Raw genomic sequence first — 27465 nt, forward strand, 5'->3', positions numbered from 1 at the left:
AAGATCATGGGTGATTCCCAGGGACCCACTGACGCGTTTCGGCTCGCTGGCCGTAATTATAGTGTGGTCATTTAGCCTACCTCGGCTCATTTTAAATGTACAGGCTGTCGCCCATTGGTTAAAACCAAAACCTGGGAATTAACCCTTGACTCTCAATGTGCTTAGCTTGTTATTATTGTGCTTATCATATCAATTGTTCTGCACCTTGCAATACTTCCTATTATTCCCTTCATAGGACCAAATTATGTTACATGATATATACATTTACAATACTTGTTTCTATATACATTCGTATTTACCATTATTCATGACAATTATTTAGGTTAAATTCCTGTTTATCTATTAATGGATTCCTCATAAAAGGGACACTTTCGCCAACTAAATCACAAAAATGTATCAAATAATAAAGAACTAAAGAGAGATGATATTAACTTATATAGGACCTTTTGTCAAGTTCATTTTTAGATAGTTAACCACTAAATATTTTATGTGTAATTTATAACTATATTGACATCATTGTATACAAAATTTATTTCTTAACAACAATACGCTTCCCAAAAAGTTTTTCCATTCCATAACCATAGATACCTTTCTGGATGCACTGACCCAGGACTACTGGCAAAAATTGATTAAATCATATTCAGAATTGAGTCCTTGTGGCATCCTAGTCCTTAGTCTGTGCATCCAGAAAACCTCTCTCTTTGCTAGGATTGAATCTCTATCACCTCCTCTTGTACCTGTTTTTACAGATTCAATAATGGTCCATCTCAAAGTGTTACTACTCTTATTGTGATGGTTTTTAAAATGAAGTACCAATGGTGTCGTTAATTTCCCTAACTTAATGTTAGATAAGTGCTCTCTTATTCTGTATCTTACTTCACGTGTAGTGAGTCCAGTGTACTGTACCTCACATTCAGTACACGTTAATAGGTATATAGAGTACGTGGCCCTACAGTTAGTGCAACCTCTAAATTCAAAGGTTTCTCCTGTTACACTTCTTCTAAAACCTTGTCTCCTCTCCAATTTCTCACATGCCTTACAATGCAGGTTACTACATCTAAAAACTCCTGTGTGTTCTAACCATGAACTTCTTCTGTTGGATTCTGATTTTATTTGGGTGGGGGCTATTCGATTCCCTATTGATAGTCCTTTCCTAAAGGAAAATCTACATTTTTTGGGGTTTATATCCTCCAGGCCATCATCTGCCTTAAGTAAAAAAAGATTGTCTCTTATAATCTGACAAATCTGTTCATATTGATTACTATACTGAGTAACAAATGTTACTATTTTGTCTTTTCCTTTTTCAATCTTTTTATTATAGTTCAGAAATTTTGACCTATCTTGATCATCAATTGATTTTCTTACCAAATCTATATCACTTTGGTTATAAACTCTTGATCTCAACCTTTTACTAAGTTCTTCAGCTTGTTTGAGATAATTTTCCTTGTCTGTACAGTTCCTCTTTAATCTTATGTACTGACCTCTTATTACTGACTTAAAGACCCTTTGTGGGTGATTGCTATGGGCATGTAGAATAGTATTGCCCGATATGGGCTTTCTATATATTTCTACATCAATTTTGACCAAATTTCCCCCCTTAAGGGTAACATCCAAATAATTTATATTTCTGTTACCTATCTCAAAAGTATCAAAGAGGCAGAGGATTTCGTAGAAAGACTAAATATCAATGATGCAGGTATCAAATTCACTTTTGAGATAGGTAACAGAAATATAAATTATTTGGATGTTACCCTTAAGGGGGGAAATTTGGGCAAAATTGATGTAGAAATATATAGAAAGCCCATATCGGGCAATACTATTCTACATGCCCATAGCAATCACCCACAAAGGGTCTTTAAGTCAGTAATAAGAGGTCAGTACATAATATTAAAGAGGAACTGTACAGACAAGGAAAATTATAGATAGGTCAAAATTTCTGAACTATAATAAAAAGATTGAAAAAGAAGGAAAAGACAAAATAGTAACATTTGTTACTCAGTATAGTAATCAATATGAACAGATTTGTCAGATTATAAGAGACAATCTTTTTTTACTTAAGGCAGATGATGGCCTGGAGGATATAAACCCCAAAAAATGTAGATTTTCCTTTAGGAAAGGACTATCAATAGGGAATCGAATAGCCCCCACCCAAATAAAATCAGAATCCAACAGAAGAAGTTCATGGTTAGAACACACAGGAGTTTTTAGATGTAGTAACCTGCATTGTAAGGCATGTGAGAAATTGGAGAGGAGACAAGGTTTTAGAAGTAGTGTAACAGGAGAAACCTTTGAATTTAGAGGTTGCACTAACTGTAGGGCCACGTACTCTATATACCTATTAACGTGTACTGAATGTGAGGTACAGTACACTGGACTCACTACACGTGAAGTAAGATACAGAATAAGAGAGCACTTATCTAACATTAAGTTAGGGAAATTAACGACACCATTGGTACTTCATTTTAAAAACCATCACAATAAGAGTAGTAACACTTTGAGATGGACCATTATTGAATCTGTAAAAACAGGTACAAGAGGAGGTGATAGAGATTCAATCCTAGCAAAGAGAGAGGTTTTCTGGATGCACAGACTAAGGACTAGGATGCCACAAGGACTCAATTCTGAATATGATTTAATCAATTTTTGGCAGTAGTCCTGGGTCAGTGCATCCAGAAAGGTATCTATGGTTATGGAATGGAAAAACTTTTTGGGAAGCGTATTGTTGTTAAGAAATAAATTTTGTATACAATGATGTCAATATAGTTATAAATTACACATAAAATATTTAGTGGTTAACTATCTAAAAATGAACTTGACAAAAGGTCCTATATAAGTTAATATCATCTCTCTTTAGTTCTTTATTATTTGATACATTTTTGTGATTTAGTTGGCGAAAGTGTCCCTTTTATGAGGAATCCATTAATAGATAAACAGGAATTTAACCTAAATAATTGTCATGAATAATGGTAAATACGAATGTATATAGAAACAAGTATTGTAAATGTATATATCATGTAACATAATTTGGTCCTATGAAGGGAATAATAGGAAGTATTGCAAGGTGCAGAACAATTGATATGATAAGCACAATAATAACAAGCTAAGCACATTGAGAGTCAAGGGTTAATTCCCAGGTTTTGGTTTTAACCAATGGGCGACAGCCTGTACATTTAAAATGAGCCAAGGTAGGCTAAATGACCACACTACGATTACGGCCAGCGAGCCGAAACGCGTCAGTGGGTCCCTGGGAATCACCCATGATCTTTCAACCCAAGCGGTTTGATCTGTAAACAACAGTATTTACCATCTGCTGAATAAAAGACTTTTAAACTGCATAATCGTGGAGGTGCCTCTATTTCTTTACATTTGGAACATATTAATGTGATGTCAGCCATATATTTTATAATTTAAATAGCGATCATTTTTGCCCACACCCTTCCCATCAGACTTTGCCTACAGGGGAAAACCCGGGGACTGAGTATGATTGGACTCCCTGCTAGAGTTATGTACAGTAAATATCAGTGGACTGAGTCTATTACTATTTATTCGTGCTTTGTGGTGCCTGCAGTTTCCTATAGCTCACATACTCAGCTAGGTATTTTTATTGAGTGTATATGTTCAGCAGGACATCTCAGATCACAGCATGTTCTGCCATGAGGTGACGTGGTTCACGGATCTAGGGGGGATGTCCTCATCTCCTCCGTGGAAGTTACCTTGTCGCAGAGAGCTACTGATACAAGGTCCATTTGTTCATCAAAATCTAGATTATCGGAGGATGACTGCGTGGAGGTTTAACGCTTAGTCTTAGCCAAGAGAGGTTTCTCTGAGAGTGTCATTGATACTCTTATTTAAGCTTGTAAACCAGTTACTCAGCGTATCTACCACAAGGTTTGGAGGACCTACTTATTCTGGTGTGAAGAGCGTAGTTTTTCCTGGCACAAAGTTAAGGTTGCCAGGATCTTATCTTTTCTCCAGGAGGGGCTGGAGAAGGGCCTTTCTGCAAGTTCCCTGAGGGGACAGATTTCGGCCCGTCGGTTTTATTGCACAAGAAACTGGCTGAGCTTCCAGATGTGCAGTACTTTGTTAAGGCTCTGATTAGGATCAGACCTGTGTTTAGATCTGGGGCTCCTCCTTGGAGCAAAAATCTTGTCTTCAGGTTTTGCAACAGGTTCCGTTTGAGCCTCTGCATTCCGTCGACATTAAATTGTTATCTTGGAAGGTTCTCTTTTTATTGGCTATTGCCTCTGCACACAGAGTTTCTGAGATCTCTGCTTTGCAAAGTGAGCCCCCTTATCTGATTTTTCATTCAGATAAGGCAGTTTTACGTGCTAAATTAGGTTTTCTTCCTAAGGTTGTGTCAGATCGCAACATCAGTCAGGAGATTGTGATTCCTTGCTTGTGTCCTAATCCTCCTTTATCTAAGGCAGTGTTTTTCAACCAGTGTGCCGTGGCACACTAGTGTGCCGTGAGAGATCCTCAGGTGTGCCACGGCAGACTGACAACAGTGTGACATATTTTTTAAACTTTGCTTGTTTTTTACTCCCAGTGCAGGGGTAGTTTGTAGGAGGCATGGCATAACAGCACAATACATACAGTATGTGTGTGTTTGTGTGTATATATATATGCTGTATTAGGCTACAATGTGTGATTTTTTTAAAATTTTGGGATGGTGGTGTGCCACAGGATTATTTAATGTAAAAATGTGTGCCACAGCAAAAAAAAGGTTAAAAATCACTGATCTAAGGAACGCTTACTTCACAATTTGGATGTGGTTTGCGCCTTGAAGTTCTATCTTCAGGCTACTGAGAAGTTTAGAAAATCTTCCTCCTTGTTTGTTGTCTATTCAAGGAAGCGTAAGGGGCAGAAGTAATGAAGCCGTGGACTCTCCCTATCCGGAAGGAAAGGAATTTATCTGGTAAGCATAAATTATGTTTTATTTACTCGCAATTAGCGAAGCAGCAAAGCTATAGGTGATACACATTGCACAGGATGCACAAAGTGGTATTTGCACTGAGCTGAAACTGCCTCTGATTCAATCAGCAGCACTCGTCACACAGCTGGATTGTGTGACTATTGTTGCTGAGTGGATCAGCAGCAGACTCCACTCGGGAACAACAGTACTCTGCTGGCTACATTTAAAATTTAGTCCTGTGTGGCTTTTTTGTTTGTACGCCTAGTTTGTGGCTATATTTTGTGTGATTCTTCCCCCCCCCCCTTCTCTTCTAGGAGTTAGTATTCTTGTCTGCAATTAAGTAGAGATGACATTATAGGTGTTACATTCTCTCTAAGATTAGTGTTTTCTCCGTATCTTTGTGTTAGAGCACTTTATTATTGGATATTCCAGAGCTTGAACATCTAACCAATTGTCATTGATGTTCTCTTGCAATTTTTATCTTAAAGGGACAGTTTACACCTTAGTCATCTTAAAGCCTTACTTTAGATTAAGCTGTAAATAGCCCCCAGCACCCCTTTCTATATCATGCAACATGAACTGTAAAAAAGTTATTTTAAATTAATATTGTTTCTGGCCTCTTTGAAATGTCTACCAAGCTCCACCCACTGATGACATCACAATCTGTACTACATCTATGCAATCTGCTAAATAGCAAGGACAGTCTGTTGATTCTAACTAGTGAGCATTTTGTGATTGCAAGCCATATGCAGCCCAGATCATCAGTGGGCAGAGCTTGCCCACGATTTCAAAGTGGCCAAAAGCAATATTCATTTTAAAATAACTTTTTTTACCAGTACTGCTACATGATATAGAAAGGGTGCAGGAGGCTATTTGCAGCTTAATCTAAGGTGAGACTCTATGATGACATTAGGCGTAGACTGTCCCTTTTAATGCTATTGATCAGGTTTCCATTGCTTGATACGTAGACACCAGCAGTCCAGGATTTTTTGCCTTCCTGCTTTAGTTGCACTGAATAATCTAACTAAGCCAGTTATACTCAGCCTTCCATATTTGCTTTTGTGTCTAAAGGTTTCATTAAAATACTGGGCAATGTAGTTGACTGTCCTATACCAATTGTGCTTTGGCCTGATCTACTCTTTATTAATTATGATCAGAGTAGGGCTTTTCCTTTTTAATAGGGACCACAGACTCCTTATCTGCTACAAACAAGCACACACAGACTGGAGAGAGATGTAACACACAAACACATTGGAGATTAACCCCTACCCGCCGTTAAGACGTTCCATGCTGGGCTTTAGCGCCGCTAGGACAGCATGGAACATCATAGCCGCTTGGCTCTCCTGTAGCCATAGCCGCTTCCTAAATGGGATCATGGGCTGGAGAGTATGCCTAGCGTCATAGGTACTCCCCCCCCGATCCAATCCCATGATTTCAATTTTTGTTAGTTTACATTGGAACTTTGTTCCGATGTAGACAAATGAGTCCTGACAGTGATATATAATATACATATACACACAGCCCAAAAATTGTGGCTCCTAGATTTTTGGGCTGACTTCTAGATTTTGGACAAACTTGTCAAGCCCTGAGATAAATTATTAGTAAAAAGTTCACAACTGATACTGCTGTATTAGTTCCAATTTAAATGTAAACCACATTTTCTTCATTTTTTCAGGACTATAAATATTTTTCAACATGGTAAGGCGCTTCTCTTTCAAACGATTGGTAAAACATTCTTAAATATACATCTGAATAAATGTTTTTTCCACAGACATTGACAAATGAATTTTAAACTTAGTCAGATTCACATGTTTTAGGATCCAGAAAAGAGTGTATATATACAGCTATAAAGAAAATCATTCATAAAGTTAGAACCAGAATAAACATTCTCGAATCTTTGGCTCATAGGATTTGTCAAGCCATTAGTTGATTTAGAAGAAGATGTCAGATTCTAAAGAGTATAAGCAGTGTTTTTCTTTCATCAGATTGTGAGTCCACAAGTCATTCTGTGTGGGAATTCCCCACCTGACCACTAGGAGGCGGCAAAAATAACCACACACACCAGAGCTTTAAATCCCTGCCACTTCTTATGATCCTCAGTCATTTTCTTTTGCCTCCTTAATTGAGCGAGGTTGAAGTGCAGATCTACACTTCGTAGAAAGGGGTTCGCTAACTGATGATATCAGAGGCACATTTCCTTCTCACAGTACTCTGTCAATCAGAGAGGTAGACAAGGAGTTGATGTAAGAAGCTGTTAAATTCTGAATAGATTATGAAAGTTGTTTTTAACAGCATAACTGTTGTTGTATGTTGCTGCCTATTAAGGTTTATTTCTCTCTTGATTTGTGTCTGCTTTGCACGGATCTGATCACTTATTTTAGGGAGTGCTAGTATGGACACATGCTGGAATAAGGCTATCATGAGAATCAGACTTACACTACACAAGGAAATATGTGCAGACTTGGAGTGCAAAGGTGGAAGCAGAGTTCAAATAACCAGACACCCAAGACCTACGTTTTAATAGCCTTATGAGTGTTGTGTTATGAGCTGTATCCTTCTAGTCATAGTAGGCAATCACTATATATATGGATTTCCATTTTTGTTTGTCAAACTGCTTAATGAGCTATGAAAACTGTCACTGCTTCTCACAAAAGCACACTGTTTTTAACTTATTTGTAAACTTGGAAAATAGAGGATGTTTTCTACCTTCACTGTGGATGGCATACATAGATGAATCTTGTCACTTTGTCTCCCGTTATCTTTCTTTGTACCTCTTGACAGACTAACAATTACAAATACTGCATACATGAAAACAATGGAACACAGAGTAAATATAAATGAATGGTGAACAATAGCAAATATAAAATATGCCATCGCCTAGTTATTCCTTAGTAAAGTAGCTTTGAAAGAAAAGTCGCTAATATCCGCTGCACATTGCTTGGATAAATTCTCAAAATAATGATTCAATTTTATCCGTTTTACAGGTGTGTGCGGTTGCTGTGGAGCATTGCGCCCACGCTACAAACGTTTAGTGGATCACATCTTTCCTGAAGACCCGAAAGTAAGTTGTTTTTACAAATGAAAAACTTTTTTTTCTTTCCTTTTTTCTATTAAAGGGACAGTCAATTCCAAAATTGTTATTATTTAAAAAGATAGATAATCCCTTTATTACTCATTCCCCAGTTTTGCATAACCAACACTGTTATATTAATATACTTTTTACCTCTGTGATCACCTTGCATTTAAACCTCTTTTGACAGCCCCCTGATCAAATGGCTATTTATTATCTATTGACTTGCATTTTAGCCAATAAGTGCAGTGTCATCCACAACCCAAGGGGTGTGAGCACAATTGTATCTATATGGCCCACATGAACTAGCAGTATTCTGTTGTGAAAAGCTAATACAAAAAAACGTGATAAGAGGCTGTCTGTAGTGGCTTACAAACAGGCAGAAATTTAGAGGTTTAAATGTTATAAAGTATATTAAAGGGGCAGTCTACTCTCCTGCATTGTTATAGTTTAAAAAGATAGATAATCCCTTTATTACCTATTCCCCTGTTTTGCATAACAAACACTGTTATATTAATATACTTTTTACCTCTGTGATTACCTTGTATCCAAGCCTTTGCAGACTGCCCCCTTATTTCAGTTCTTTTGACAGACTTGCATTTAGCCAATCAGTGCCCTCTCACTTGTGAATCCACGGGCGTGGTCACAATGTTATCTGTATGGCACATATCAATTTACGCCCTCTAGCTGTGAAAAACTGCCAAATGCTTTAAAATAAGTGGCGGCCTTCAAGGTTTTAGAAATTAGCATATGAGCCTACCTAGATTTAGCTTTCAACAAAGAATACCAAGAGGACAAAGCAAATTTGATGATACAAGTGAATTAGAAAGTTGTTTAAAATTGCATTCCCTTTCTGAATCATGATAGTTAAATTTTGACTAGATTGTCCCTTTAACATAGTAATGTTGGTTGTGCAAAGCTGGGGAATGGGTAGTAAAGGCGTTATTGATCCTTTTTAAATAACACTTTTGGTGTTGACTGTCCCTTTAATAAAGAGACATTCTAATGCAAAAATAAAATGAACAGGTTTGTTACAGAAGTTTTTTTTTGTACCGTCTCTTGATACTGATTTGTTTAGCTATGTGTTTAATCCATTAGTGGTGTTTGTCTTGCATGAGTAACCACACATTGTTTAAAAATAACAATTCTATAACAAAAGTGTTTTTTTATTTTTACTATAGAATGTTAATAGAACCAGAATACTTACACTAAAGGATTACTTTGATTAATGAAAACCATAATATGCATAGAGTGCTTTTTAGAATTGTAGGTTATTTTTTTTTTTCCAACCAAAGTCATTTTAGAGTTTATAGCAATATCAATATTTTGATTTTTTAAAATTCATATCTTGATATGTTGTACTTGATTTCATGTTGTCTTCTTTGTTCTTTTTAATGCATAAAAGGATGGCTTGGTTAAAGCAGATATGGAGAAGCTAACTTTCTATGCTGTTTCTGCTCCGGAAAAACTTGATAGAATTGGTGCCTATCTTGCAGAAAGGTTGAGCAGAGATGTTGTAAGGCACCGTTATGGGTAAGTGAAAGCTAATTCAAAATGTCTATTGCATTTGTATGTTGTATGTTTGTTAGATAATCCGTTTCTTTTGTTTTGTTTTAAACATTAATTTCCCCTCTATATGATTTTGCTCTAGAAAAAAAGATGTATTTAAAGGGACATTATACACTTTTTTTCTTTGCATAAATGTTTTGTAGATGATCCATTTATATAGCCCATAAAGGATTTTTTTTAAAAAAACATAATTTATGTAAGAACTTACCTGATAAATTCATTTCTTTCATATTAGCAAGAGTCCATGAGCTAGTGACGTATGGGATATACATTCCTACCAGGAGGGGCAAATTTTCCCAAACCTCAAAATGCCTATAAATACACCCCTCACCACACCCACAAATCAGTTTAACGAATAGCCAAGAAGTGGGGTGATAAGAAAAAAGTGCGAAAGCATAAAAAATAAGGAATTGGAATAATTGTGCTTTATACAAAAAAATTATAACCACCACAAAAAAGGGTGGGCCTCATGGACTCTTGCTAATATGAAAGAAATGAATTTATCAGGTAAGTTCTTACATAAATTATGTTTTCTTTCATGTAATTAGCAAGAGTCCATGAGCTAGTGACGTATAGGATAATGACTACCCAAGATGTGGATCTTTCCACGCAAGAGTCACTAGAGAGGGAGGGATAAAATAAAGACAGCCAATTCCTGCTGAAAATAATCCACACCCAAAATAAAGTTTAAATGAAAACATAAGCAGAAGATTCAAACTGAAACAGCTGCCTGAAGTACTTTTCTACCAAAAACTGCTTCAGAAGAAGAAAAGACATCAAAATGGTAGAATTTAGTAAAAGTATGCAAAGAAGACCAAGTTGCTGCTTTGCAAATTTGATCAACCGAAGCTTCATTCCTAAACGCCCAGGAAGTAGAAACTGACCTAGTATAATGAGCTGTAATCCTCTGAGGCTGAGTTATACCTGACTCAACATAGGCATGATGAATTAAAGATTTCAACCAAGATGCCAAAGAAATGGCAGAAGCTTTCTGGCCTTTTCTAGAACCGGAAAAGATGACAAATAGACTAGAAGTCTTTCGGAAAGTCTTAGTAGCTTCAACATAATATTTCAAAGCTCTAACTACATCCAAAGAATGCAATGATTTCTCCTTAGAATTCTTAGGATTAGGGCATAATGAAGGAACTACAATTTCTCTACTAATGTTGTTGGAATTCACAACCTTAGGTAAAAATTCAAAAGAAGTTCGCAACACTGCCTTATCCTGATGAAAAATCAGAAAAGGAGACTCACAAGAAAGAGCAGACAATTCAGGGACTCTTCTGGCAGAAGAGATGGCCAAAAGGAACAAAACTTTCCAAGAAAGTAATTTAATGTCCAATGAATGCATAGGTTCAAACGGAGGAGCTTGAAGAGCCCCCAGAACCAAATTCAAACTCCAAGGAGGAGAAATTGACTTAATGACAGGTTTAATACGAACCAAGGCTTGTACAAAACAATGAATATCAGGAAGATTAGCAAGCTTTCTGTGAAAAAGAACAGAAAGAGCAGAGATTTGACCTTTCAAGGAACTTGCGGACAAACCTTTATCTAAACCATCCTGAAGAAACTGTAAAATTCTCGGAATTCTAAAAGAATGCCAGGAAAAATGATGAGAAAGACACCAAGAAATATAAGTCTTCCAGACTCTATAATATATCTCTCTAGATACAGATTTACGAGCCTGTAACATAGTATTAATCACAGAGTCAGAGAAACCTCTTTGACCAAGAATCAAGCGTTCAATCTCCATACCTTTAAATTTAAGGATTTGAGATCCTGATGGAAAAAAGGACCTTGCGACAGAAGGTCTGGTCTTAACGGAAGAGTCCACGGTTGGCAAGAGGCCATCCGGGCAAGATCCGCATACCAAAACCTGTGAGGCCATGCTGGAGCTACCAGCAGAACAAATGAGCATTCCTTCAGAATCTTGGAGATTACTCTTGGAAGAAGAACTAGAGGCGGAAAGATATAGGCAGGATGATACTTCCAAGGAAGTGATAATGCATCCACTGCCTCCGCCTGAGGATCCCGGGATCTGGACAGATACCTGGGAAGTTTCTTGTTTAGATGAGAAGCCATCAGATCTATTTCTGGAAGTTCACACATTTGAACAATCTGAAGAAATACCTCTGGGTGAAGAGACCATTCGCTCGGATGCAACGTTTGGCGACTGAGATAATCCGCTTCCCAATTCTCTATTCCTGGAATATGAACCGCAGAGATTAGACAGGAGCTGGATTCCGCCCAAACCAGAATTCGAGATACTTCTTTCATAGCCAGAGGACTGTGAGTCCCTCCTTGATGATTGATGTATGCCACAGTTGTGACATTGTCTGTCTGAAAACAAATGAACGATTCTCTCTTCAGAAGAGGCCAAGACTGAAGAGCTCTGAAAATTGCACGGAGTCCCAAAATATTGATCGGTAATCTCACCTCCTGAGATTCCCAAACTCCTTGTGCTGTCAGAGACCCCCACACAGCTCCCCAACCTGTAAGACTTGCATCTGTTGAAATTACAGTCCAGGTCGGAAGAACAAAAGAAGCCCCCTGAACTAAACGATGGTGATCTGTCCACCACGTCAGAGAGTGTCGTACAATCGGTTTTAAAGATATTAATTGAGATATCTTTGTGTAATCCCTGCACCACTGGTTCAGCATACAGAGCTGAAGAGGCCGCATGTGAAAACGAGCAAAGGGGATCGCGTCCGATGCCGCAGTCATAAGACCTAGAATTTCCATGCATAAGGCTACCGAAGTGAAAGATTGTGACTGAAGGTTTCGACAAGCTGATATCAACTTTAGATGTCTCATGTCTATCAAAGATAGAGTCATGGATACTGAATCTATCTGAAAACCTAAAAAGGTTACCTAAGTCTGAGGAATCAATGAACTTTTTGGTAAATTGATCCTCCAACCATGATGTTGAAGAAACAACACAAGTCGATTCGAATGAGATTCTGCTAAATATGAAGACTGAGCAAGTACCAAGATATCGTCCAAATAAGGAATACCACAATACCCTATTCTCTGATTACAGACAGAAGGGCACCAAGAACCTTCGTAAAAAATTCTTGGAGCTTTAGCTAGGCCAAACGGCAGAGCCACAAACTGGTAATGCTTATCTAGGAAAGAGAATCTCAGAAACTGATAGTGATCTGGATGAATCGGAATATGCAGATTTGCATCCTGTAAATCTATAGTAGACATATAATGCCCTTGTTGAACAAAAGGCAGGATAGTCCTTACAGTTACCATTTTGAATGTTGGTATCCTTACATAACGATTCAATATTTTTAGATCCAGAACTGGTCTGAAGGAATTTTCCTTCTTTGGTACAATGAAGAGATTTGAATAAAACCCCAGTCCCTGTTCCAGAACTGGAACTGGCAAAATTACTCCAGTCAACTCTAGATCTGAAACACATTTCAGAAATGCTTGAGCCTTCGCTGGGTTTACTGGGACACGGGAAAGAAAAAATCTCTTTGCAGGAGGCCTTATCTTGAAGCCAATCCTGTACCCTTCTGAAACAATGTTCTGAATCCAAAGATTGTGAACGGAATTGATCCAAATTTCTTAGAAAAAACGTAATCTGCCCCCTACCAGCTGAGCTGGAATGAGGGCCGCACCTTCATGTGGACTTAGGAGCTGGCTTTGATTTTCTAAAAGGCTTGGATTTATTCCAGACTGGAGATGGTTTCCAAACTGATACCGCTCCTGAGGATGAAGGATCAGGTTTTTGTTCCTTGTTGTGACAAAAGGAATGAAAACGATCATTACCCTGGAAAGAAAGGGAAAGCAGAGTAGACTTAGAAGACATAACAGCATTCCAAGTCTTAAGCCATAAAGCTCTTCTAGCTAAAATAGCTAGAGACATATACCTGACATCAACTCTAATGATATCAAAGATGGCATTACAAATAAAATTATTAGCATGTTGAAGAATAAAAATGCTATGAGAATTATGATCTGTTACTTGTTGCGCTAAAGCTTCTAACCAAAAGATGAAGCTGCAGCAACATCCGCTAAAGATATAGCAGGTCTAAGAAGATTACCTGAACACAAGTAAGCTTTTCTTAGAAAGGATTACATTTTCCTATCTAAAGGATCCTTAAGGAAGTACCATCTGCCGTAGGAATAGTACACTTAACAAGAGTAGAGACAGCCCCATCAACTTTAGGGATTTTGTCCCAAAACTCTAATCTGTCAGATGGCACAGGATATAATTGCTTAAAACGTTTAGAAGGAGTAAATTAATTACCCAAATTATTCCATTCCCTGGAAATTTCTTCAGAAATAGCACTAGGGACAGGAAAAACTTCTGGAATAACTACAGGAGATTTAAAAACCTTATCTAGATTTAGTATCAAGAGGACCAGAATCCTCAATTTCTAATGCAATTAGGACTTCTTTAAGTAAAGAACGAATAAATTTCATTTTAAATAAATATGAAGATTTATCAGCATCAACCTCTGAGACAGAATCCTCTGAACCAGAAGAACCATTATCAGAATCAGAATGATGATGTTCATTTAAAAATTCATCTGAAAAATGAGAAGTTTTAAAAGACTTTTTACATTTACTAGAAGGAGGAATAACAGACATAGCCTTCTTAATGGATTTAAAAACAAAATCTCTTATGTTATCAGGAACACTCTGAGTATTAGATGTTGACAGAACAGCAACAGGTAATGTAACAGTACTTAAAGGAAATATTATCTGCATAAACAGTTTGTCATGACAAAACAGTACAAACAACAGCTGGAGGAACAGATACCATAAGTTTACAGTAGATACACTTAGCTTTGGTAGCTCCAGCCCCAGGCAGGGATATTCCAGAAGTATCTTCTGACTCAGCTTCAACGTGGGACATCTTGCAATATGTAATAGAAAAAACAACATATAAAGCAAAATTGATCAAATTCCTTAAATGACAGTTTCAGGAATGGGAAAAAAATGCCAGTGAATAAGCTTCTAGCAACCAGAAGCAAAAAATCAATGAGACTTAAATAATGTGGAGACAAAAGTGACGCCCACATTATTTGGCGCCTAAATGCTTTTGGCGCCAAAAATGACGCCACATCCGGAACGCCGTCACTTTTGGCGCAAAAGAACGTAAAAAATGACGCAACTTCCGGCGACACGTATGACGCCGGAAACAGAAAATAATTTTGCGCCAAAAAAGTCAGCGCCAAGAATGACGCTATAAAATGAAGCATTTTCAGCCCCCGCGAGCCTAACAGCCCACAGGGAAAGTCAAATTTTTAAGGTAAGAAAAAAATGAATTATTCATATGCATTATCCAAAATATGAAACTGACTGTCTGAAATAAGGAATGTTGAACATCCTGAGTCAAGGCAAATAAATGTTTGAATACATATATTTAGAACTTTATATAAAAAGTGCCCAACCATAGCTTAGAGTGTCACAGAAAATAAGACTTACTTACCCCAGGACACTCATCTACATGTAGTAGAAAGCCAAACCAGTACTGAAACGAGAATCAGTAGAGGAAATGGTATATATAAGAGTATATCGTCGATCTGAAAAGGGAGGTAAGAGATGAATCTCTACGACCGATAACAGAGAACCTATGAAATAGACCCCGTAGAAGGAGATCACTGCATTCAAATAGGCAATACTCTCCTCACATCCCTCTGACATTCACTGCACGCTGAGAGGAAAACCGGGCTCCAACCTGCTGCGGAGCGCATATCAACGTAGAATCTAGCACAAACTTACTTCACCACCTCCATAGGAGGCAAAGTTTGTAAAACTGATTTGTGGGTGTGGTGAGGGGTGTATTTATAGGCATTTTGAGGTTTGGGAAACTTTGCCCCTCCTGGTAGGAATGCATATCCCATACGTCACTAGCTCATGGATTCTTGCTAATTACATGAAAGAAATGTGTAGTTTTGCTTTTTTTAAAAAATAACATTGCTCTGATTTTCAGACTCCTAACCAAGCCCCAAAGTTTTAAGAGAATACTGATGTATACCTACTCCAGCTTGCTTCCGTTTGTGTAAAGAGTCTTTTCATATGTAGAGGAAGGGGGGGGGGGTCTGTTATTTCTCACTTAAAGTGGGTGTTCTAGCTACCTTTTTAACAGAGCTAAACTGGGAGCTTCTAAGTAAGTTTTTAAACCGTTGTGCATATTATTCTTTATAGTAGTGTCTATTACATGCAGTTATATGAAAATTGGTGTATACTGTCCCTTTAAGGAATGCTTTCATGTTAAATTTTCTTCTGTATCTGGCACATTCTGTTGCAGCTAGTGCAACAACATAGTCATTATTATAGGTTTCTACTTTCTTCCCTCTTGGGAAAGGTAAAACAAAGATGCTGACATGGCCTTAGAGCTATACAAAATAAATGATAACTAGATAATTGTTTCTTTTCTATGTCCTTAAAGGGACAGTAAATACCTTCTAATTACAAGATTTTTCTGAAATCTTGTAATAAACTCAAATACTGGCTAAGTCTCCTTGGAATACATTCTGTTTTTTTCTTCTACAAGGCCAAACTATACCCACCAGTTGCCTTATTTGGAGGAGTCAGTCTGGGTCTGTTGCTGGACTAGACCAGACTAGTTTTGGTAATTGCTAGAAAACTCTTCCTTGTTTTGCAGTTTTTATCTTTTTATCTCTGCAGATTCCAATTAGAGCACAAGCCTAAGCCTTCAGCATATGTATCACTATCTGCTCTCAGAAATAGAAAACATCTTATTTCTCCAACATTGGTGTGTCCGGTCCACGGCGTCATCCATTTCTTGTGGGATATTCTCCTCCCCTACAGGGAAAGGCAAGGAGAGCACACAGCAAGAGCTGTCCATATAGCTCCCCCTCTGGCTCCGCCCCCCAGTCATTCTCCTTGCCGCTCTGAACAAGTAGCATCTCCACGGGGATGGTGAGGAGTTTGTGGTGTTAGTTGTAGTTTTTTATTTCTTCTATCAAGAGTTTGTTATTTTAAAATAGTGCTGGTATGTACTATTTACTCTGAAACAGAAAGAGATGAAGAGTTCTATTTAAAAGAGGAGTATGATTTTAGCAGCAGTAACTAAAATCGATTGCTGTTCCCACACAGGACTGTTGAGATGAGAGAACTTCAGTTGGGAACAGTTTGCAGACTTTTCTGCTCAAGGTATGACTAGCCATTTTCTAACAAGACTGTGTAATGCTGGAAGGCTGTCATTTTTCCCTCATGGGGATCGGTAAGCCATTTTCTTAGACTTAGAAAGAATAAAGGGCTTATTATGGGCTATTAACTGGTGGACACTCTTAAGGGCTAAATCGATTGTTTATTTAAGTTTTTATTTAAAGTTTGAAGTGGATTTCACACTTTTATTATTTGGGGACGGTTTTTATCGCCAGGCACTAGTTAAGACACCTTCCCAGTCAGGAAGGGCCTTTCACTGTATTAGGCAGAGCCTCATTTTCGCGCCATTATTGCACAGTTTCTTTTAAGTACAGTGCATGCAGATGCATGTGAGAGGGTCTGGTGTCAACTGAAAAAGTTCCTAGAAGGCTTGAAATACCCCCCTGGGATAGTTGAAGTCACAACAAAGGCTGTGGCTGGGACTGTAGTGGGGTTAAAATTGCAAACGGCTCCGGTTTCCACATTTTAAGGGTTAACAGCTTGAAAATTGAATGCATTAAGACACTGTGGTGAAAATTTGGTAAAGATTGGATAATTCCTTCTTAGTTTTTCACATATTCAGTAATAAAGTGTGCCCTGTTTAACATTTAAAGAGACAGTAACGGTTTTGTTTTAAAACGGTTTTTGTACTTTATTAACCAGTTTAAGCCTGTTTAACATGTCTGTACCTTCTGATAGATCATGTTCTGTATGTATGGAAGCCAATGTGGTTCCCCCTTCAAATATATGTGATAATTGTGCCATAGCGTCCAAACACAGTAAGGACAGTATTGTCACAAATAGTAAGGTTGCCCAGGATGATTCCTCAGATGAAGGAAGTAGAGATAGTTCTACATCTTCTCCTTCTGTGTCTATACCAGTTATGCCCGCGCAGGCGACCCCTAGTACTTCTAGCGTGCCAATGCTTGTTACTATGCAACAATTGACGGCAGTAATGGATAACTCCATAGCTAATATTTTATCCAAAATGCCAGCATTTCAGAGAAAGCGCGATTGCTCTGTTTTAAACACTGTAGAGCAGGAGGGCGCTGATGATAATTTTTCTGTCATACCCTCACACCAGTCTGAAGTGGCAGTGAGGGAGGGTTTCTCAGATGGAGAAATTTCTGATACAGGAAGAATTTCTCAGCAGGCAGAACCTGATGTTGTGACATTTAAATTTAAATCAGAGCATCTCCGCGCATTACTTAAGGAGGTGCTATCTACTCTGGATGATTGTGACAATCTGGTCATCCCAGAAAACTTGTGCAAGATGGACAAGTTCCTAGAGGTCCCGGTGCACCCTGATGCCTTTCCGATACCTAAACGGGTGGCGGACATAGTGAATAAGGAGTGGGTGAAGCCAGGCATACCTTTTGTCCCTCCTCCTATATTTAAGAAATTGTTACCTATGGTCAACCCCAGGAAGGACATATGGCAAACAGTCCCTAAGGTCGAGGGGGCGGTTTCTACACTAGCCAAACGCACGACCATTCCCATTGAGGACAATTGTGTTTTCTAAGATCCTATGGATAAAAAATTGGAGGGTTTGCTTAAAAAGATTTTTGTACAGCAAGGTTACCTCCTTCAACCTATTTCGTGCATTATTCCTGTCACTACAGCGGCGTGGTTCTGGTTCGAGGAACTGGAAAAGTCGCTCAGTAGGGAGACTCCGTATGAGGAAGTCATGGACAGAATTCACGCACTTAAGTTAGCTAATTCCTTTATTTTAGACGCCGCTTTGCAGTTAGCGCGATTAGCGGCGAAAAATTCAGGGTTTCGAATTGTGGCGCGCAGTCTTGGTCGGTGGATGTATCTTCCAAGACAAAATTGCTTAATATCCTTTTCAAAGGTAAGACCCTTTTTGGGCCAGAATTGAAAGAAATTATTTCAGACATCACTGGGGGAAAGGGCCATGCCCTCCCACAGGATGGGCCTTTCAAGGCTAAGAATAAGTCCAATTTTCGTTCCTTTCGCAATTTCAGGAACGGACCGGCTTCTAACTCGGCAGCCTCTAGACAAGAGGGTAATGCTTCCCAGACTAAACCAGCTTTGAAACCAATGCAAGGCTGGAATAAGGGTAAACAGGCCAAGAAGCCTGCTGCTGCTACCAAGACAGCATGAAGGGGTAGCCCCCGATCCGGGACCGGATCTAGTAGGGGACAGACTCTCTCTCTTTGCTCAGGCTTGGGCAAGAGATGTTCAGGATCCCTGGACACTAGAAATAGTCTCTCAGGGTTATCTTCTAGAATTCAAGGAACTACCCACAAGGGGAAGCTTCCACATTTCTCACTTATCTTCAAACCAAATAAGTAGACAGGCATTCTTACATTGTGTAGAAGACCTGTTAAAGATGGGAGTGATACACCCAGTTCCAACTGTGGAACAAGGTCAGGGGTTTTTACTCAAATCTGTTTGTAGTTCCCAAAGAAGAGGGAACTTTCAGACCAATTCTGGATTTAAAAATTCTAAACAAATTTCTCAGAGTTCCATCGTTCAAAATGAAAACAATTCGAACAATTTTACCTACAATCCAGGAGGGTCAATATATGACTACCGTGGATTTAAAGGATGCGTATCTACATATTCCTATCCACAAAGATCATCATCAGTTCCTAAGGTTCGCCTTTCTGGACAAACATTATCAGTTCGTGGCTCTCCCATTCGGACTAGCCACTGCTCCCAGAATTTTCACAAAGGTGCTCGGGTCCCTTCTAGCGGTTCTAAGACCAAGGGGCATTGCAGTGGCACCTTATCTGGACGACATTCTAATTCAAGCGTCCTCTCTTTCCAAGGCAAAGGCTCATACAGACATTGTTCTAGCCTTTCTCAGATCTCACGGGTGGAAGGTGAACGTAGAAAAGAGTTCCCTGTCTCCGTCGACAAGAGTTCCCTTTTTGGGAACAATAATAGATTCTTTTGAAATGAAGATCTTCCTGAGAGAAGTCAGAAAGTCAAAGCTTCTAAACGCTTGTCAAGTTCTTCTCTCTATTCTGCAGCCTTCCATAGCTCAGTGCATGGAAGTAGTAGGGTTGATGGTTGCAGCAATGGACATAGTTCCTTTTGCTCGAATTCATCTAAGACCATTACAACTGTGCATGCTCCAGTAGACAGGATCACCTGTCTCAGGGAATGAGTTTCTGCAGACCAAAGTGGGTCATTGTCACGACCGACGCCAGTCTATCAGGCTGGGGCGCGGTCTGGGATTCCCTGAAAACTCAGGGTTTATGGTCTCGGGAAGAGTCTCTTCTCCCGATCAACATCCTGGAACTGAGAGCGATATTCAATTCTCTCCGGGCTTGGCCTCATCTAGCGAAGGCCGGATACATAAGATTCCAGTCAGATAACATGACGACTGTAGCTTACATCAACCATCAGGGAGGAACAAGGAGTTCCTTGGCGATGAGAGAGGTATCCAAGATCATCAAATGGGCAGAGGATCACTCCTGCCACCTATCTGCAATCCACATCCCAGGAGTAGACAACTGGGAGGCGGATTATCTGAGTCGTCAGATTTTCTATCCGGGGGAGTGGGAACTCCACCCGGAGGTGTTTGCCCAGTTGACTCAATTATGGGGCATTCCAGACATGGATCTGATGGTGTCTCGTCAGAACTTCAAGGTTCCTTGCTATGGGTCCAGATCCAGGGATCCCAAGGCCACTCTAGTGGATGCATTAGTGGCGCCTTGGTCGTTCAACCTAGCTTATGCGTTTCCACCGTTCCCTCTCCTTCCCAGGCTTGTAGCCAGGATCAAACAGGAGAAGGCCTAGGTGATTCTGATAGCTCCTGCGTGGCCGCGCAGGACTAGGTATGCAGACCTGGTGAATATGTCATCGGCTCCACCATGGAAGCTACCTTTTGAGACAGCATCTTCTAGTACAAGGTCCATTCGATCATCCAAATCTAATTTCTCTGCAGCTGACTGCTTGGAAATTGAACGTTTGATTTTATCCAAGCGTGGGTTTTCAGATTCAGTGATAGATACAGAAAACCTGTGTCTAAAAAGATTTACCATAAAATATGGAAAAGATATATCTGTTGGTGTGAATCCAAGGGATTCTCCTGGAGTAAGATTAAAATTCATAAGGTTTGGATAAGGGATTGTCCTCGAGTTCTCTAAAAGGACAGATTTCTGCTTTATCTGTCTTGTTATACAAACGACTGGCAGCTGTGCCAGAGGTACAAGCTTTTGTACAGGCTTTGGTCAGAATCAAACTTGTTTTTACAGACCCTTGACTCCTCCTTGGAGTCTAAATTTAGTTCTTTCAGTTCTTCAGGGGGTTCCGTTTGAACCCTTACATTCCATAGATATCAAGTTGCTATTTTGGAAAGTTCTGTTTTTGGTTGCTATTTCTTCTGCTAGAAGAGTTTCTGGATTATCTGCTTTGCAGTGTGATCCACCCTATCTGGTGTTCCATTCAGATAAGGTTATTTTGCGTACCAAGCCTGGTTTTCTTCCAAAAGTTGTTTCCAACAAGAATATTAACCAGGAAATAGTTGTTCCTTCTCTGTGCCCGAATTCAGTTTCAAAGAAGGAACGTTTGTTACACAATTTAGATGTAGTCCGTGCTTTAAAGTTCTATTTAGAAGCAACAAAGAATTTTAGACAAACCTCATCCTTGTTTGTCATTTACTCTGGTAAGAGGAGAGGACAAAAAGCTATTGCTACCTCTCTTTCTTTCTGGCTGAAAAGCATTATCCGATTGGCTTATGAGACTGCCGGACGGCAGCCTCCTGAACGAATCACAGCTCACTCCACTAGGGCTGTGGCTTCCACATGGGCCTTCAAGAACGAGGCTTATGTTAATCAGATATGTAAGGCAGCGATTTGGTCTTCTCTGCACACTTTTGCCAAATTTTACAAATGTGATATTTTTGCTTCTTCGGAGGCTGTTTTTGGGAGAGGTTTTGCAAGCCGTGGTGCCTTCTGTTTAGGTAACCTGATTTGCTCCGTGTCCTAAAGCTTTGGTATTGGTTCCCACAAGTAATGGATGACGCCGTGGACCGGACACACCAATGTTGGAGAAAACAGAATTTATGCTTACCTGATAAATTACTTTCTCCAATGGTGTTTCCGGTCCACGGCCCGCCCTGGTTTTTTAATCAGGTTTGAAAAATTTTTCTTTTTCTTTATACACTACAGTCACCACGGCACCCTATAGTTTCTCCTAACCGTCGGTCGAATGACTGGGGGGCGCAGCCAGATGGGGAGCTATATGGACAGCTCTTGCTGTGTGCTCTCCTTGCCTTTCCCTGTAGGGGAGGAGAATATCCCACAAGTAATGGATGACGCCGTGGACCGGACACACCGTTGGAGAAAGTAATTTATCAGGTAAGCATAAATTCTGTTTTTCAGACAATGTAGTTATCCATAAAGTGTTTACTTATTTATAATTCAGAAAAAACAGAGGGGTGCCTCATGTGTAATATCATCAGGTGTGTGTAAAAACACAATGTGATAAGAGCCAAGTGGGTACTCACATATTCGTGGAGCACACCAATGTGCTGGTAGGCGCAGGCTGTAGATTTTAAAGGTGTAACAGCTCACCCTCAACTAGGATTTCCTATATGCTGCAGTAAATGGATAAAGTATAGACAAAGAAGGCACTATATGTGCAGGTCACTCAGAGTACAGTTGTATCAACTTTGTAAAAAGCCAAATGGGTACTCGCATCTTAACCAAGCACACTCATGTTCTGGTAGAAGCAGGCTGGCAGATTTGAGGATAGGTGTGTCAGCTCACCAAGGAGGGATCTCCCAATAAGCAATGTTCAAATACAGAGGTATTAGAATGATTCAGCTCTCATATGGTAGCAGTGAATACAGGTAAATAGGTAGGTAAGGTATATCCTCTCTAAATAGATTTTCATAAAAATTTAGTATTTATTAAAAGCAAATTAAAAACAAAAATATAAAAAAGTGGAATAGGGGTTTTCTAATATCCCCCTAAACATGCAACGCGTTTCTCGGCATAACACACCGTTTCTTCGGGCATGTTGTTTACCTTACCACTATCCCTGCTTTATATACCTGTTCCCTAACAAAAATGAACACTATCCTCCCTTTAGGGGTGTGTGTTTGCTAATTGATGTAAAACACCTGCTTGTTCTAAGTCTGTGTAATTAGCAAGCATTCAGGTTATATTTCTTATATTGCATCATTTCCAATATAATCATTACAAAACATAACAAAACATATACATTCCATTCCGTTACCCTGTATGTACACAGAAAAAACAACAATTATCCAACTGTATACAAAACTTTTCCATCAAAGGTTATATGTCAGTTTAAATTAATTTCATTTTTTTTAAAAAAAAACACATTATTGCATTTTAAATTATTTAAAACAATGGATGATCATTATAGCTTCTGTTATATGAATGTTTGATGTGGTTAACCACACTATCATAAATGTTTGATATGGTTTATTGTCTCACAAAAATTTTTTTTTCTTTTTTTCAATTCTATAAAATATATCCCAAAAACAGCCAATTTCTCTTTCAATAACTATCAGTCTCATGTTAGACATCTGAAAGACCTATCCCAAATTGGACAGACAGCTTAATTCCAATGAACAGAAGTTAGATGGACCTAATCGTTCTTATTTATCTTTGTTAGATGGATCCTCATCTTTTAAACAAGTTTCTAGCAAGCTTATATTTCTCCAACATTGGTGTGTCCGGTCCACGGCGTCATCCTTACTTGTGGGAATATCTCTTCCCCAACAGGAAATGGCAAAGAGTCCCAGCAAAAGCTGTCCATATAGTCCCTCATAGGCTCCGCCCATCCCAGTCATTCTCTTTGCCGTTGCACAGGCAACATCTCCACGGAGATGGTTAAGAGTATGTGGTGTTTAGTTGTAGTTTTTTTTATTCTACTATCAAGAGTTTGTTATTTTAAAATAGTGCTGGTATGTACTATTTACTCTGAAACAGAAAAAGAGGAAGATTTCTGTTTGTGAGAGGAAGATGATTTTAGCAGCAGTAACTAAAATCGTTTGCTGTTTCCACATAGGACTGTTGAGATGAAGTAACTTCAGTTGGGGGAAACAGTTAGCAGACTTTTCTGCTTAAGGTATGACTAGCCATATTTCTAACAAGACTGTGTAATGCTGGAAGGCTGTCATTTTCCCCTCATGGGGACCGGTAAGCCATTTTCTTAGTCTCAAACAGAATAAAGGGCTTAATATGGGCTATAAAACTGGTAGACACTTTTATGGGCAAAATTGATTGATTTATTTGAGCATTTTATACATGTTTATGTCTGAAATTCACACTTATAAGCTTGGGGAACGTTTTTTAACGTCAGGCACTGAGTTAGACACCTTTCCAGTCAGGAAGGGCCTTCCCAGTTGTAGGCTGAGCCTCATTTTCGCGCCATTACTGCACAGTTACTTTTGAGAGCAAGACATGCAGATGCATGTGTGTGGATCTGAAAGTGGTTGGAAAAGTTCCTAGAAGGCTTCTTTTGGTATCGTATTCCCCCCTGGGTTTGGTAAAGTCGCAGCAAAGGCTGTAGCTGGGACTGTAGAGGGGTTAAAACTGTAACAGGCTCCGGTTTCTTTATTTTAATGGTTAATGCTCTGAAAATTGGTGTGCAATACTTTTAATGCTTTAAGACACTGTGGTGAAAATTTGGTAAATTTTGAACAATTCCTTCATACTTTTTCACATATTCAGTAATAAAGTGTGCACTGTTTAAAATTTAAAAAGACAGTAACGGTTTTGTTTTAAAACGTTTTTTGTACTTTCTTGACAAGTTTAAGCCTGTTTAACATGTCTGCACCTTCAGATAAGCTATATTCTATATGTTTGAAGATCAATGTGTCTCCCCCTTCAAAATTGTGTGATAATTGTGCCATAGCGTCCAAACAAAGTAAGGACATTACTGCCAAAGATAGTAAAGTTGCCCAAGATGATTCATCAGATGAAGGGAGTAGACATAGTTCTACATCATCTCCTTCTGTGTCTATGCCAGTTTTGCCCACGCAGGAGGCCCCTAGTACTTCTAGCGTGCCAATGCTTATTACTATGCAACAATTGACGGCAGTAATGGATAACTCCATAGCAAATATTTTATCCAAAATGCCTGCATATCAGAGAAAGCACGATTGCTCTGTTTTAAACACTGAAGAGCAGGAGGGCGCTGATGATAATTGCTCTGTCATACCCTCTGTGACAAGACCAATCTCGCCACTGTACATTGGAGGGCCTGTTATGGAACATTCTTTGGGCTGGAGGTACATGGGCTTAAGGATACCCAGAGACTGCATGGAAATATGGAATTTTATATGCTGGACACCCCATGTACTTTCATAACTCTGTCTTATGTCTATGTCACCCTGTATCCATAAATACAGGATGGGTACAGGGTGTGAGTGCCCCTTGTGGGAGCAATTGTGACTCTATAAGCCAAGTGGGCATAAAAGACTTTATAGCTAATAAGAACTGTTCCTATATTCAGTAATAAGATGTATTCTATGTATGTTTAAGATCTGATTGTGTCTCAGGAGTCTGTCTGGGTAAACTGATTGTGTCCTTGTGTGATTATGTTAACTAGACTGCCCAACATCAGATTGTCTGAGTAAACGTTCTTCCCTAGTTAATTAACTTAATATGTTAATCTGTTTTACCTGTGAATAGACAATTGTTAGAGGTTTGATGCATTGTTCATATGTTTTGCTTTACTGTTAAACCAATGCCCTCTGTAACCTGAAGCCAGGGTGTATAAATCTGTGTGCTGCCTTCAAATAAAGGAGATATTCTGTTTAAACCTGAAAGCTGGCTGGTTTGTGAATTGCTGATTCCCTATGCAGGACGTTGTTCCCTGGTATTAACCCTTGGTACACTGTTGGTACCGTAACATTGGTGGCAGCGACGGAATGAACCTTATCGCCCAGAAGAGCAACTACACAAGCCAGTAACCTCAGGAAGAGGGGGATTATTACAATACTGACTAAGATGGAAAAGAGAAAAGTAAATTTTGCAGCTTTTAAAAACTTCCTGGAAACAGAAGGAGAGATTGATGGGTACCTTGCGGATTTTGAGAGGCAATGTGCACTACACAAGGTACCCGCAGAGGACTGGATCACGATATTATCTGGAAAATTATCCGGCCGGGCCAGAGAGGCTTTTCGGGCCATTCCAGATGAGGAAGTCAGGGATTATAATACTGTAAAAGAGGCTCTGCTTTCCAGGTATGCGGTTACACCGGAGGCATACCGGAGACGGTTCAGAGACACTGTTAAATTAGCTGGAGATTCCTACCTTGAGTGGGCATGTAAGGTGCACCGCACAGCAGCTCACTGGATAGCGGGGTGCCAAGCCATATCTGGGGAAGAGGTGCTGCAGCTATTCCTGTTGGAACATTGCTTCGACAAATTACCCGCAGGAGTTCGAGAGTGGGTTCGGGACCGTAAACCCTCCACCCTGCAGGAAGCGGCTCGCTTGGCAGATGAGTATACGGATGCCCGCAAACTGGACACTGCTACCACTAAGCCCCCTGTTAGAGTGGAGTACAGACCCCCAGTCACCCCAGCAGCTGCCAGTTACCAAACCCCGGCGCACCACTATACCACACGGCCTCCGGCCACGAACTACCCTCAGAGAGCCCTGCGGTGCTACTCACAACCTATTCGGTGCTTTAGATGTAAGCAACTAGGGCACAAAAGACCAGAGTGTCCCCTAAACGCAGCGAACCAAGCGCAGTCCTGGAGAAGACCCGCCGGCGGAATCCCACGTAATCCTCAGCCTGCGGCCCGCTACGTAGAGGCGCAAGAATGCTGGAGCATCCTACATGAGGCAGACCTTGTGCAAGCTGCCCACCGGAATAACCGGCAACTGGTTAAAGTGAATGGGAAGAAGGTCAGTGGTCTACGGGATACTGGTGCTACCATGACCTTGCTTCAAAAGAACTTGGTGTCTGAGAAACAGTACACTGGAGACACTGTGGCTGTGAGGGTAGCAGGGGGCGATGTGTTCAGCCTACCTGTTGCCAGGGTACATTTGGATTGGGGAGTGGGCGCTAGACCTGTGAATGTGGGGGTCAAGAAGGACTTACCTGCTGATGTTCTTCTTGGAAATGACTTGGCCCCCCTTGTTTCTGCCTACACTTCTATGGGTACCGCTGATGTTAACTCTGTGACTACCCGTGCTCAGATCCGTGCAGCAGAGACTGACCCCCCTGCTGCTAAGCCCCAGAACGCTGAGCTCAGTAAATCTCTATCCGCTATTGATACGTGGAAGTCCCGTTACAATGCGCTGATGAAGGAGAAGAGGAGCGCAGAGGAAAAAGCACGTTTAGAACGTGAATCTCTGCTAGACAAGCTGCACCGACGGACTGCAGAAAACACCAGCTTGAGAGTGGAACATGAAACATTAAAGAAAAACTTAGTGACACTGGAGGAGAAGCTGACGCTGGCTCATAGTGAGGTGCAGCAACTCAAGGGCACCCTATGTCAGTATGAAGGGATTGTGGATACCTATAAAGAGCAGGTACAGAAAACTCGTAAAGAAGCTGATGGGATTTTGAAGGACTGTTTGGCCCTGGTCTGGGCACTGAGGAATTTGAACCCTTGTTTGTATGGACAGGAATTCTCTCTCATAACGGGAATACAGATGGATTGTCCCAGCAAACTGACATGCCTACCAGGCGCTCTGGTGGTATATGGCACAGTACATACCCTGGACAGCCGAGCATGACAAACCAGAGGGAGAGGAGTTTGATGGTCCTGTCCCCCAGCAACACGGCTGTTTAGCCAAAGGGGAGACGATTGGTC

General features: G+C 39.9%; 1 protein-coding gene across 2 annotated transcripts in view; it reads left to right on the plus strand.

Annotated features, from left to right (window-relative positions):
* EFR3A (EFR3 homolog A) overlaps positions 1-27465 on the plus strand; it is a 619646-nt gene that overhangs the window by 131249 nt on the left and 460932 nt on the right. For both annotated transcript variants that reach the window (XM_053715365.1, XM_053715366.1), the window contains exons 3-4: positions 7897-7973; positions 9388-9515. In XM_053715365.1, coding sequence (XP_053571340.1) covers positions 7897-7973; positions 9388-9515 — 205 coding nt within the window. The remainder of the gene's footprint in view (positions 1-7896; positions 7974-9387; positions 9516-27465) is intronic.

Source organism: Bombina bombina, chromosome 5 (genome assembly GCF_027579735.1).
Source record: "Bombina bombina isolate aBomBom1 chromosome 5, aBomBom1.pri, whole genome shotgun sequence".
NCBI classification, from domain to species: domain Eukaryota; kingdom Metazoa; phylum Chordata; class Amphibia; order Anura; family Bombinatoridae; genus Bombina; species Bombina bombina.